The sequence below is a fragment of the Lithobates pipiens genome, unplaced genomic scaffold (genome assembly GCF_037356315.1).
Source record: "Lithobates pipiens isolate NorthernLeopardFrog02 unplaced genomic scaffold, aLitPip1_a1.2 Scaffold_1, whole genome shotgun sequence".
In the NCBI taxonomy this organism is placed as follows: domain Eukaryota; kingdom Metazoa; phylum Chordata; class Amphibia; order Anura; family Ranidae; genus Lithobates; species Lithobates pipiens.
Genome location: NW_027507685.1, coordinates 144,484,254 through 144,498,005, shown reverse-complemented (window position 1 = coordinate 144,498,005; position 13,752 = coordinate 144,484,254). Strand labels below are relative to the sequence as shown.

Here is a 13,752-nt window from a genome sequence, read left to right as displayed (position 1 = left end):
CTACAAAAAATAATTTTTGTGGCTGGGAATCTTCTATTCTTTCCAGGTCACGTCTCATGTGCATTTTTTCATTATATTTCTTGCGCGATTCTCCCATCTTTGATTAGAAATTTATTTGTTTTTCAAAACATTTCCAACATGCCTGATCAATCAAATGTGATGGCCGCACGAAAATTGGCAGTTGCCTTAAGCCCCCTTTAATGGTGCGAAATTCAAATGGAAATTCTTAGTTATGATTTTTGAAAGAAAATTAGTTCAGAATTCAACCCATGGCTTAACTTCAGCTTGTTTAATTAAGCTTTGACAAAAAAAACCTGGAAGCTGATTGGTTTCTATGCACCAGATTTTTAGTAAATCAACCCCTGTGCCTTCTGTTCAATTTCATATTTAAAGGAAATTTTGCGCTTATATACTTTTTTGGGTTAATCATGGGAAATTTCCTTGTTTATATACAATGACTTCTGCAGTAATAAGTCCTTCCATATAGTAATGAACCAAACAAACGTACCTGTGACTTTTCCTGTACAGTGTCCTCCATCTGTGGGGAGCCTCCAATGTTCTTCCAGCGATCACTGCCCATGTTCTGTCAAGGCAAAGCACACCATGACACATCCATGTCACATATATTTCTTATAGTAACTCTATGTAAACACTTGTGTATTCCTTCTGAAGAAAATCTAATTCTATAGTAATAAAAGTTTAGAGCCAAGCTAAAATAAACTGTAAAATAATAATAAACTGTAAACTGAATAAAATTTTACCAAAATGTTATAGCATTCGGTAAAACCTTCTCAGTCTCCCTTTATACACTTTGGGTTTGATTTACTAAAACTGGAGAATGCAAAATCTGGTGCAGCTCTTTAACCCCCCTGACGGTCTTCCCGAGTCTGGCTCGGGGTGGAATTTTTGTACCATTAGCGGTAACCCGGTAACGGTTTACTTACCTTCTCCCTCGGATCCAGCGTTGTCTCCCCGCTGTACGAGCGAGCCGTGTCTCGCTTGATCTATCACGGAGCCGATCTCTGTTCCCTGTGAGCGTTGCGACGCATGGGGACGGAGATCGGCGCCAAATTCAAAAAGTGAAACACACAGTATAATGTAATCTTACAGAATACATTGCTGTATGTAAATATTTCACATCCCCTTTGTCCCTAGTGGTCTGTCCAGTGTTCTGCATGCAGTTTTACATTATAAAAACTGTTCTTTATGCCTGGAAACTGGAGATTGTCCATAGCAACCAAAACTGTCCCTTTACATCAAAAATGGTTTTAGACCAGCTAGAAAATAGCGATAATAAATTGGAATCACTCGCAGAATTGAGCGACATCGATTTGTGGGGAGATCCGTCATCAAATATTGAAAAGTAATGACAGTGACATTTCTGCAACTGAGCAAATTTCTGTGTTTTTGATTTGATTACATTATTGAATAATTTTTATTATTGTTATATTATTATTTGGTACAATTATTTATAGTTATTTATTATATTATAATTTATGATTTCATTTTTCAAAATATACCCGGGATGTCTGCTAGACTCTGGTTTGGACAGATTTAAGAGAGTTATTACTAAGAATTACAGGACTACAATATAAAACGCCAAATTTTCATGCAAAATAATTGTACCGCTTTTAGCACCTAAAATCCAAAATAATCATACCACCAGGGAGGTTAAACCATCAGCTTCCAGGTTTTTTGCTTAATTGAACAAGCTGATGTTAGAAGCTGATTGGCTTCTATGCACAGCTGCACCAGATTTTGCACTCTCTGGTTTTAGTAAATCAACCCCTATGTATTTATGAATATTAGCCCTTTATGTTCTAGCATAAAACAACTTTATTGAATAACGGAAATGAGAAATATGCAAAGTGTAGAAGCTCCTAGCATCCAATCAGAATTCATCTCTAGCATAAAAAGACACAACTTTATCGAATAATGGCAAGGTGCAATATGGAAAGTGTATACCAGGGATATGCAATTAGTGCACCTCCAGCTGTTGCAAAACTACAAGTCCCATCATGCCTATGCCTCTGGGTGTCATGCTTGTGGCTGTCAGTCTTGCTATGCCTCATGGGACCTGTAGTTCTGCAACAGCTGGAGGTCCACTAATTGCATATCCCTGGTGTTGATGCTCATAGCATTCAATCAGATTTAATCTCTAACCAATTTGACCAGAATCTACGGATCTGATTGAGTTTCTGTAGAGCACTGTGTTCAACAAATTTATTATTGCTTTTGAATAATTCTAACAGTCTCCGCATTAAGCCCTCGTTCGCATTGGAGTGACTTGTCATGCGATTTGACAAGTCAAACCTTATTGCCAGCAATTACACTGTTAAAAATCGGTGTGGTGCCGAGTCAATTTGAAAAAGTAGTTCCTACACTACTTTTGGTGATTTCGGGTGCAAAAAAGCCGCACAGATGTCTTCTAAGTTGCACCTAAGGTTGCCACCTCATCCCTTTAAACCCAAAAACATAATAAATTACACAGGTTCGGAGGCTAATTTAATGCACATAAGGCACTAAGTGAGTTTAATTACCACCTTAATCAGCCACAGAACCTGTGTAATTAATATTAGTGTTCTGTTTTGAAAGGGTTGAGGTGGCAACCCGAAGTCACATTGACATTGAAATTGTGTGATTTCAGATGAAGTTGCATGATTTCAAAGCCGCAGTCAATGTAAATGAGGGCTAAGGACTCAATCCATCAGAAATTGATATGTTGTTTCAGTATGAAAGAGTAGGTGGGAATGCCCACAACTTCTTGCATCTCTTGGTAGAACTCATATTCCTGGCCTGCTCACTGGCCCACGTCCCTTTTAAGGATATCTCTCCTTTTTTAGGTTTTTCCTCTTAGAGTACACAGTGGAGATAGCTTTTTGCAGCAGACAGAGTAAGACTTCTGCAGCAGGAAAAATTAGATTTCATGATGAAGATGACAACCCTGTGTCAGTATCTTACTGCTGGAACTCCAGAAAAAAAAAAAGCCATAAATGTTTTGGTCCACCCTTCACTCAAAATGTAAATAATGTTTTTGATGGACTAACCAATTTACACAACGTCTTGAACTACATCAGGAGGGCACTAAATGCAAGCACTACTAGCTAAAGGGTGGCGTATTTGTGTATTGCAGGACCTGAAGACATACAAAGAATTCAGGCTTTGAGAAGATCCATCGGAGCACTGCTTGTGTTCAGGGTGGGAATGACCCAAGTTTATTAATTCCCATACATCACAGGAGCAATGATTTTGCAGGGCAATCTCCTTTTGTCAAATTCGTCATTTTTTTTTTTTGCATCCTATTCCACGACTACACAGGCACTGACGCTCCTGTTGTGCGTTAGTAAAGCAACTGGCTGCATACACTCTACAAGCTCTATTAATATGTATTGCACAGGCAGCTCTATTAATATATATATATTGCACAGGCACAACTCCTATGGAGCCGTATACTCTCCAGCTATCACAGTCTCCCTCCAGCAGATGTGCCCAGAAACACAAGTACTTTACATTTCCAGAATCAATAGCAAAGGAGTAAAACACAAATACATATACCTCGCTAATCAAAAAGTGACATAGTCAATATGCCGCTTTACTGGATGCCATATATCCCCGGTAATCACAAGCTCCCTGTGCGTTTGATGTACTGCTGTTGCACGCACTGTCTCTCAAATAACATGCTATCACTGCCAGCAACAAGGTGGGTACCACACTCGCATCCAGTAATGCAAAGAGCTATATATAGTTAGAGAGCGAGAGATACATATAGTGAGTTAATTAAGAGGTTGTGTGAACAGAACCTGTATTAAAATTCACTGCAAACAGATTGAGATGACGGTGGATCATGGAGAAGGTGAGACAAGAAGCAGAGCTACAGAACGCAAGACATAGATAGGATAAATGGATAGAGAGGTAGTTCAGTTCTTGTGCCATTGGAGCTTACAATCTAATGTAATGACACAAGCACCCACAAGTATTAAAATGCAATGCAAGCTGATTGAAACGATGGTGGATCACGGAGAAGGTGAGAGAAGAAGAAGGGATACAGAACGCAAGACATAGGTTGGGTAGATAGGTAGTTCAGTTCTTGCGCCATTGGAGCTTACAATCTAATGTAGTGAAACAAGCACCCACAAGTACTAAAATTCACTGCAAGCAGATTGAGATGATGGTGGATCAAGGAGAAGGTGCGAGAAAAAGAGGGGCTACAGAATGCAAGACATAGGTACTGTAGGGTAGATAGATAGATAGTTCAGTTCCTGCGCCATTGGAGCTTACAATCTAATGTAGTGACACAAGCACCCACAAGTATTAGAATTCACTGCAAACAGATTGAGATGATGGTGGATCATGGAGAATTTGAGACAAGAAGAAGAGATATAGAATGCAAGACATAGGTAGGGTAGATGGATAGATAGTTCAGTCCTTGCGCCATTGGAGCTTATAATTTCATTTGGTGACACAAGTTCTAAGGCCAATTCAGGTAGGTCTAAAACACAGATGGACAGACCATGTTCACTCACCTGGTCTGGTCATTCTACCCATTTGAAATTGCTTGGACCAACTCTCCCGGACTAATCCCTGTCCTACCTGCACGGTCTAGTCTAGCAGATGGGACTCCTCTGGCTAAGGCAATCCAGAATGCAATGTGCTGATTTCGACACGATCTCCTTCACCCTCCGCCACGTCTTGGATCCAGGCTGCCCCTCTTATTTTCTCTTCTCTTTTCCTATCGCCCTCCTTTTGTTTTCTCTTATTACCAATGCCTTTATTCTCTCCTTAGCACACCTTTTGGCTCTCTCCTGTGTCAACTTCTTTTCTGTCTCTCTCTCCCTCTCCTTTCTACTTAATCTGCCTAAAGCAGCCTCAGCTGCTAATTCACAAATCTTTAATCTGCTTTTGTGTGGAAGTCTAATGAGAAGGAACAAACAGCTCCCATTCCAAGCTCTGCAGCCCCCACAGTTCTGCTGGTGTAGGGAAACTCCAACACAGACTGCTCCCCCCCCAATCCAACTCTGCTGCTGCATATGCAAAGATCGGACACGAGCAAAGCACCGCAATCATTCCCACACCAGCAGAGGGATGCAGGGGAGGGATGCAGGATAAAGATGTAAGCAGACGGGGATAATAGAGTCCAGGGAAAAGCACTTACCTTCCTAAATATACTGAGGAGTCACGCATAGAACAAGAGATGTCTCCATCACTAGAGCTCAGCTTGTCCCAGCTCAGGCTCTCTCTGCCTCTTGCTCAGATGCATTTGGAAAAGGCAGCTCACAATGGGTAGGGGGCAGTGCTGGGATGAGCTTAGAGCTGGAGATAGAAAGGTCTCAGAGAATTGTCAATTATGGTGATATTAGTCAATGAAGTCGTCTACCACCCTGACTCCCCCCCCCCATCCTTTATTTCTTAGCCGCACTTTTTTTCTTCCATATGATGTACATTTATTATTGCACCTAGCATTTAATAATGGTTCTATTATATATATATATGTTTTTGTTTTGTTTTTTAAAGAAGTTTACAGAGCGTGTCAGTTTTATTCATTTAAAGGGTCAGTCCACTCTAAACTGGCATGTCAGCTTTTGAGAGATGTTGTAAATCTGGATGAAGGCAGTCAAGAAACATCAGAATCGAAACAGCAGAGCTGCTTGATTGTGCCTAGAAGACTTAAAGTGCTATTCGATTGAAAACCAAAAATGGAATATATTGCAGCTTACCAATCATTAGATGTGGTGGCTGCATTTGTTTTCTCTTTTTTTCTTTTTTCTGTTTTCACCTGGGGATCTAGCCGGTAACACACCTCCTGTATTAGAGCTCCCCCCCCACTCTGGATGAAGGAGCACAGGGGGCACCTTGCGACAGCAGCATTGCTAATCTGGTGGGGGGGGGGGGAAGTGTTAGATGCACAGATTTAAATACACATAGGCAATTTTCTAACTGAGACGCTTTACAGGTGTTTTAGCGCTAAAAACTGCGCCTGCAAAGTGCCTCTCCTGTTACTATATACACCGCTCCTAAAGCTCCCTGCCTATTGAAATCAAAGCTATTAACCCCTTCTTCGGCCGCTAGCGGGTGTTTAATCACTTACCCACTGGCCACTTAAACCCCCTTCCTAGCCAGACCAATTTTCAGTTTTCGGTACTCTCACAATTTGAATGAAAATTACTCAGTCATACAACACTGTACCCATATGAAATGTTTGTCCTTTTTTCACACATATAGAGCTTTCTTTTGGTGGTATTTAATCACCACTGGGTTTTTATTTTTTGCACTATAACTCAAAAAAGACTGAAAGTTCAGTAAAAATGTATTGCCGAGTATAGGTGAGTTTTGGCAGAGTATTGGCGAGTATTGAATAGTGTTGGCAGAGTATTGCATAGCGTTGGCAGAGTATTGCATAGTGTTGGCAGAGTATTGCATAGTGTTGGCAGAGTATTGCATAGTGTTGGTAGAGTATTGCATAGTGTTTGCAGAGTATTGCATAGTATTGCTGCAGAGTATGGCAGTACTGGCAGTGGCAGAATATGGGCACTGAGCAGTGTTGTGGGCTGGATCTGTAGTGCCCACAGCGCTGCAAACAATCTCTTCCTCCCTTACTGTACCGACTGATTCTGTCATTTGACGGAGCGATCACGTGGTAAACGGCCGCTATCAGCCCCCGGACCCGGCGGTCACGATTCTGTGAGGATGTCCATGGACGCCCTCCCAGAATAAGCCGACCGCACTGTAGCCGTCTTTCGGCATGTGGTTAAAGCGCCCCACTAGCAGCTGAAAAGCTAAAACGACGGAAAAGTGCTGCTAAAACTAGCGGTGCTTTACTGCCTGCGCTCTCACCGCCCCAGTGTGAAAGTGCCCTAATACCATACATCCCAACTGTCCCTGATTTGGAGCAATGTCCCTCTGTCCCTCTTTCCCCCTCATTTGTCCCTCATTTTGGTCTGATCTATATAGTTGTATATAAAATGCACTTTTTATTTTTCAAAAAGTGTTTCCCAATGCTAAACCTTTCATCTAAATTCTAAATTGCTGCATTTGTAAATTTTAAAAGCCAATATAAAGGAATAGTAGTAGAAAACAAAAGCCCTTGTGGATTCAATTAACCTTTTTTTTTGGTTAATTCTCCTTTAGGCTGGGTTCACACTGCTGCGGGGGGAGATCCGGATGTGATTCGCACCGCACTGCAGTGCAAATCACATCCGATCTCCGTAGCGATGCGAGTTCAGCCATACAGATAGTATGGCTGAATTCGCATTGCTCCCGCAGCAAACTCGCACGGGACCCTTTTTTTGGTCCGCAACAGAATCGGATCGCATGGGTGTTCACACCATGCGATCCGATTCCTGTGCGAGTCGGCAGATCGCACTGCGATATGCGGACGGATCTGGGGGTGTCATTAACATATCATTGACACTCCCAGCCGTCCGCATAGGGCAGTGTGAACTGCCGGCGGGAGGTGTGCGATGCGGGAAAACGCTGCGGATTCGCGGCGTTCCCGCATCGCTGTGGTGTGAACCCAGCCTTAAGGGTGTGTGGCAGGGGGCATCTTATGCCTGCATGTATTTTCTAGTAGTTGTCCCTCATTCCCATGTCAAAATGTTGGTAGGTATGCTAATTCATATTGTAAAGCGCTGCGCAAACTGTTGGCGGTATATAAATCCTGTATAATAATAATACATTGAAGCCAAACTCCAGCTAACATGTTATAAGCAACAGACCTTTTTTCTTTTCCTTTTGGGATAAAGGTTTTACATAAATATATAAAAGCTGATCATTGTAAGCACCCCTACCTAGGTTTGTCTCAACCCTCTAATTGCTACATCTGCAGGACAGCTTGTTCTGTAGAAAAACAACAGCATTACTGTCTGGATCACCAGGAGAGAATGAAAGAAAGCCTAAAAAGGAAAACCAATGCAGCCATCTAAGGATTGGTGAGCTGCAATATAATACATGTTTACCTTTCGGTTTAATACCACTTGATAGAAAATCTGCTGTGAGAGAAATATTGGGTTGCTGACCTTTCCTTTAAAGAGGAGCTGCACAAAAAAAAAAAATATTAAAAGCCAGCAGCTACTAATATTGCAGCTGCTGACTTTTAATAATATCACACTTACCTGTCCCAGGTTCCAGCGATGTCGGCGGCAGATGACGAGCGATCGCTCGTCTCGCTGCAGCCACCGCCGCCATCCTCTGTCAGGGAATCGGGAAGTGAAGCAAGAGGGCTTCACTGCCCGGTTCCCTACTGCGCATGCGCGAGTCGCGCTGCGCTGGTTCCCCGCTGTGTCTCTGGGAACTGTGTGTTTCCCAGAACACAACGGGGGGGGGGGGGGGCGGAGCCATGCGGCGGTGGGCGGAGCCATGCGGCGGTCTGGCCGGAAGTGGGTGCAGTTACCTGGATTATCCAGGTAACTGCACCCCCCTCCCCCCCGAAAGGTGCCGATTGTGGCACCGGAGGGGGGGAGGGATAATACTAGCGGAACTTCCCCTTTAGGGTGAAGAACCGCTTTAAATAGTTAAGAGTAACCACAACAGTAAAATCAGTCTGTATATGCAGTAAAGCATGCTTGTTATACTCACTGCGGATCCTAAGGAGGTAATCCTCGCATTGTGTAAAAAGGCAGTTTGATCCTGTATGCACAGGTTCTCCCCTTCTTCCACTGTCCCTAATCCATCTCCTGATAGTACAGAGCCTTTGGAGGCACTGTGCACATGCTCAATTTGCTGTGTATTGTTAGAGAATTTTTTTTTCTTGGAAGGGTGCATCTAATTAGCACAGAGCCAATCAACGTTGTCCAAACAGAGGGTCAGGGGTCATGCAGCCTCATAGGACAGTCAGAGTAGAATGAAAACGCCTACAAGCTTTAACCAGACACTGATAGAAGTCACAAGACTGCTATATACTGCTGATGAGAAAAGGTATTTAGCAGTTCATATTTACAAAAATAATTGCATTTCCATGTACTGTCGGAGACCAGATATAGTTAATGCTGATTCTGGGTTTAGTAACACAATTGCTAATTGTCACTAGACTCAATGGCTTCAGTACTTTTTAGTGGTATGGGAAAAGTGAGCAGATTACGACTATTCTGATTTGCATACTTGTTTCAAATGATTCCATAGTCTTTGAAGTCAGAGGGTCAGCGTGACAGCAAGTAGGATTTTAGCAGGTCTAAAATGACAGCCCCTGTTCTTTTATGACATGTGCTGCTTTATTCTCTACATTCAGCCTTGCTGGATTCCCTAAAGAGGACCTGTACTGTGGAAGCTGTGCCCAAAGAAAAACAATCAGAAGGCACAGCAATTGTATTACTACTGATATTGCTTTTAGGCTTTCTACAGCTGATCTTTTCCCCTTTACATGACTTGTTCTGTACCGTCTGTGTGGAAAAGCAGGGATTTACTTTATGCCAGACTCAGCCAAAGATGTAGAGGAAGCACAGATCCACAGAATGAATGAAGCTGAAGCAGGGAGATTTTTGAACTGCAGATCTAAAGGTACAGCTTCCTTTCCAGCAAGGAGAACATCAAATCTTACTCCAAATTTCTAGAAACTAGCAATCACAGGCACAGGGCATTAGATGATTTTGCATTGCAGATAAACAGCTTTAACGAAATAGGCAATCAGTCAAATGATTAGTAACTGCATTTTACTACATAGGTGTGAAGTTGGAAGCAATAATGCGCAACAGTGTCAGAAAGAGATTATAAAAGCTGCACAAACATGGACTCTTCACAGCATTGTCTCTAAGATATAAGTTGACCATACACTAGTAGAATTCTGTTCATTTATTTTGTTTTAAGAACATTTGCTTTATTTTTGAATTGTTAGTGGGGTCAAATCGGTATTCATTTTTGAACGCAGTGAGGAGAAAAGTTGAAGAAACAAGATGGAAACATTTTCTTGAGCAAACACACATCTTACAATGTATTTGGTTTGCATTTGGAAAAGTCCATTTAGTCAAATGTTAAATGCAAACATAACTTGAAATTACTTTCGAATGACACTTGTCAAGTTGCCGAATGTACTGAGACTTTTTCAAACATATATCTGTATGAAGGTTTCTTCAAAAATCTGCTAGTGCATGGCCAGCTTTAGTCAGAGTAACATGGCTGCATTGTCTATCTCTATAAGGCTCCATAACAACAGAGAGTTTTGCTGAGCAAAACTACTGATAATGGTTTAGAACACAGCTATTCATAATTTTCCAGGGTAGTTCTGGTAACACAGATGAACAGCTGGAGGGATCCAAGCACTTAAGGGCAAAGGGGGCACCCCACTAGAGCTGCAGTACTCTGGTAGCAATTTGCAGGGTATTCCCCATAGTCGCTGGATGTCCTGAAAAAGTTGCCTGCTATTAGACCTGGCTGCCTGCACGCCCGCTCTGACAGTGAACGGCCTCTGATCTGGCTGTGGATTATTTGCCCAGGCACCCTACTAAACCACTTTGAGGCTGTAGAAGTAGGATGTTTACTGCTATTGATCATAATTCAAGGAAATATTAAAAAAGTTTTTCTTCTTACCTCCGATCAGTATTTTCATTTTTACTTTACCTTTTCTTTCTCACACCTTTTTGATTTCTATATTTAACCTGTTCTGTAGGTTGTATCATTTTACCACTACTAATGCAATTACAGTGGGGACGGAAAGTATTCAGACCACCTTACATTTTTCACTCTTTGCTATATTGCAGCCATTTGCTAAAATCATTAAATTCATTTTTTCCCCTCATTATTGTACACACAGCACCCCATATTGACAGAAAAACACAAAATTGTTGACATGTTTGCAGATTTATTAAAAAAGAAAAAGTGAAATATCACATGGCCCTTAGTATTCAGATCCTTTGCTCAGTATTTAGTAGAAACACCCTTTTGATCTAATACAGCCATGAGTCTTTTTGGGAAAGATGTAACAAGTTTTTCACACCTGGATTTGGGGATCCTCTGCCATTCCTCCTTGCAGATCCTCTCCAGTTCTGTCAGGTTGGATGGTAAATGTTGGTGGACAGCCATTTTTAGGTCTCTCCAGAGATGCTCAATTGAGTTTAAGTCAGGGCTCTGGCTGGGCCATTCAAGAACAGTCACAGAGTTGTTGTGAAGCCACCCCTTCGTTATTTTAGCTGTGTGCTTAGGGTCATTGTCCTGTTGGAAGGTAAACCTTCGGCCCAGTCTGAGGTCCTGAGCACTCTGGAGAAGATTTTTGTCCAGGATATCCCTGTACTTGACCACATTCAACTTTCCCTTGATTGCAACCAGTCGTCCTGTCCCTGCAGCTGAAAAACACCCCCACAGCATGATGCTGCCACCCCCATGCTTCACTGTTGGGACTGTATTGGACAGGTGATGAGAAGTGCCTGGTTTTCTCCACACATAACGCTTAGAATTAAGGCCAAAAAGTTCTATCTTGGTCTCATCAGACCAGAGAATCTTATTTCTCACCATCTTGGAGTCCTTCAGGTATTTTTTTTTTTTTAGCAAACTCCATGCGGGCTTTCATGTGTCTTGCACTGAAGAGAGGCTTGCATCGGGCCACTCTGCCATAAAACCCCTACTGGTGGAGGGCTGCAGTGATGGTTGACTTTCTGCAACTTTCTCCCATCTCTGACTGCATCTCTGGAGCTCAGCCACAGTGCTCTTTGTGTTCTTCTTGACCTCTCTCACCAAGGCTCTTCTCTCTCGATAGCTCAATTTGGCTGTGAAAGCCAGCTCTAGGAAGGGTTCTGGTCATCCCAAATGTCTTCCATTTAAGGATTATGGAGGCCACTGTGCTCTTAGGAACCTTAAGTGCAGCAGGATTTTTTTTTGTAACCTTGGCCAGATCTGTGCCTTGCCACAATTCTGTCTCTGAGATCTTCAGGAAGTTCCTTTGACTTCATGATTCTCATTTGCTCTGACATTAACTGTGAGCTGTTAGGGTCTTATATAGACAGGTGTGTGTCTTTCCTAATCAAGTCCAATCAGTATAATCAAACACACCTGGACTCAAATGAAGGTGTAGTACCATCTCAAGGATGATCAGAAGAAATGGACAGTACCTGAGTTAAATATATGAGCAAAGGGTCTGAATAGTTGGGGTCATGTGATATGTCAGTTTTTCTTTTTTAACGAGTTGCTGACCGCCGGCCGTCAAATGATGGCCAGGCGGCGCACCTATTGTGGCGGGAGGCCGTCATATGACGGCCTCCCGTTTAAACAGGGAATGCGCGCGATCGTGCGCGCGCATCCCTGTTTCTTCGGTGGCGGCGTGTCACGGAGACGCCGCTCGCCACCGAAGGGGGTGAACAGCCATTCGTTATGGCTGTTTACCACGTGATCGGCCGTGATGAAGTCACGGCCGATCACAGATGGTCACACCCCGAACGTGCACGGCGCATGCGCGCGATCGCGAGCGCGCTGCGCGTGCACGGCGGTGGCGGCGTGTTCCCCGGGAACACTGCTCGTCACCGACGCTGGTAAACAGCCATTGGCCGGCTGTTTACCCACGTGATCGGCTGTGATCCTTTCACAGCCGATCACAAAAATGTAAACAAACTGCGGTAACGGGATGTTACCGGGTTCTCCTCCTCACACACCGATCGTGTGTGAGGAGGAGATTGCGGTAACATCTCGTTACCGCATACAGTGTACACCAATCATACTGATTGCCCCCCCCCCAATAAAGAGGACCTGTCACCACCCCTCATAGTACCTGTCAATCACAGTCCATCAGAGTACCTGTCACAGTCCATCAGAGTATTTGAGTACCTGTCACAGTACATCAGAGTACCCGAGGACCTGTCACAGCCCATCAGAGTACCCGAGTACCTGTCAGCCCATCAGAGTACCCGAGTACCTGTCACAGCCCATCTGAGTACCCGAGTACCTGTCACAGTTCATCTGAGTACCCGAGTACCTGTCACAGCCCATCAGAGTACCCGAGTACCTGTCACAGCCCATCAGAGTACCCGAGTACCTGTCACAGCCCATCAGAGTACCCGAGTACCTGTCACGGCCCATCAGAGTACCCGAGTACCTGTCACGGCCCATCAGAGTACCCGAGTACCTGTCACGGCACATCAGAGTACCCGAGTACCTGTCACGGCACATCAGAGTACCCGAGTACCTGTCACGGCACATCAGGGTACCCGAGTACCTGTCACGGCACATCAGGGTACCCGAGTACCTGTCACGGCACATCAGGGTACCCGAGTACCTGTCACGGCCCATCAGGGTACCCGAGTACCTGTCACGGCCCATCAGGGTACCCGAGTACCTGTCACAGTCCATTAGAGTACCGAGTACCTGTCACAGTCCATTAGAGTACCGAGTACCTGTCACAGTCCATCAGGGTACCCGAGTACCTGTCACAGTCCATTAGAGTACCGAGTACCTGTCACAGTCCATTAGAGTACCCGAGTACCTGTCACAGTCCATTAGAGTACCGAGTACCTGTCAGTCCATTAGAGTACCGAGTACCTGTCACAGTCCATCAGGGTACCCGAGTACCTGTCACAGCCCATCTGAGTACCCGAGTACCTGTTCCAGTCCATCTGTGTACCAGAGTACCTGTCACAGTCCATCTGAGTACCCGAGTACCTGTCACAGTCCATATGAGTACCTGTCACCGCCCTTCAGAGTACCCAAATACCAGTCACCAAACCATCAGAGTACCTGTCACCAGGCCATCAGAGTACCCGAGTACCTGTCACCAGGCCATCCGAGTACCCGAGTACCTGTCACCAGGCCATCAGAGTACCCGAGTACCTGTCACCAGGCCAT

At 43.9% G+C, this 13,752-nt stretch overlaps 1 protein-coding gene across 3 annotated transcripts in view; it reads right to left on the bottom strand.

Moving 5' to 3' along the window:
- FIBCD1 (fibrinogen C domain containing 1) overlaps positions 1–5,300 on the bottom strand; it is a 483,657-nt gene extending 478,357 nt beyond the window's left edge. Inside the window, exons 1-2 of one of the 3 annotated variants that reach the window (XM_077478038.1) lie at positions 5,153–5,300; positions 509–583 (exon numbers count right to left, since the gene is read on the bottom strand). In XM_077478038.1, coding sequence (XP_077334164.1) covers positions 509–580 — 72 coding nt within the window. In that variant the 5' untranslated portion in view covers positions 581–583; positions 5,153–5,300. Of the gene's footprint in view, positions 1–508; positions 584–4,523; positions 4,946–5,152 lie in introns of those variants that run through there. The other 2 variants (XM_077478046.1, XM_077478054.1) reach the window with 2 other exon arrangements.
- Positions 5,301–13,752: the final 8,452 nt, after the last annotated feature.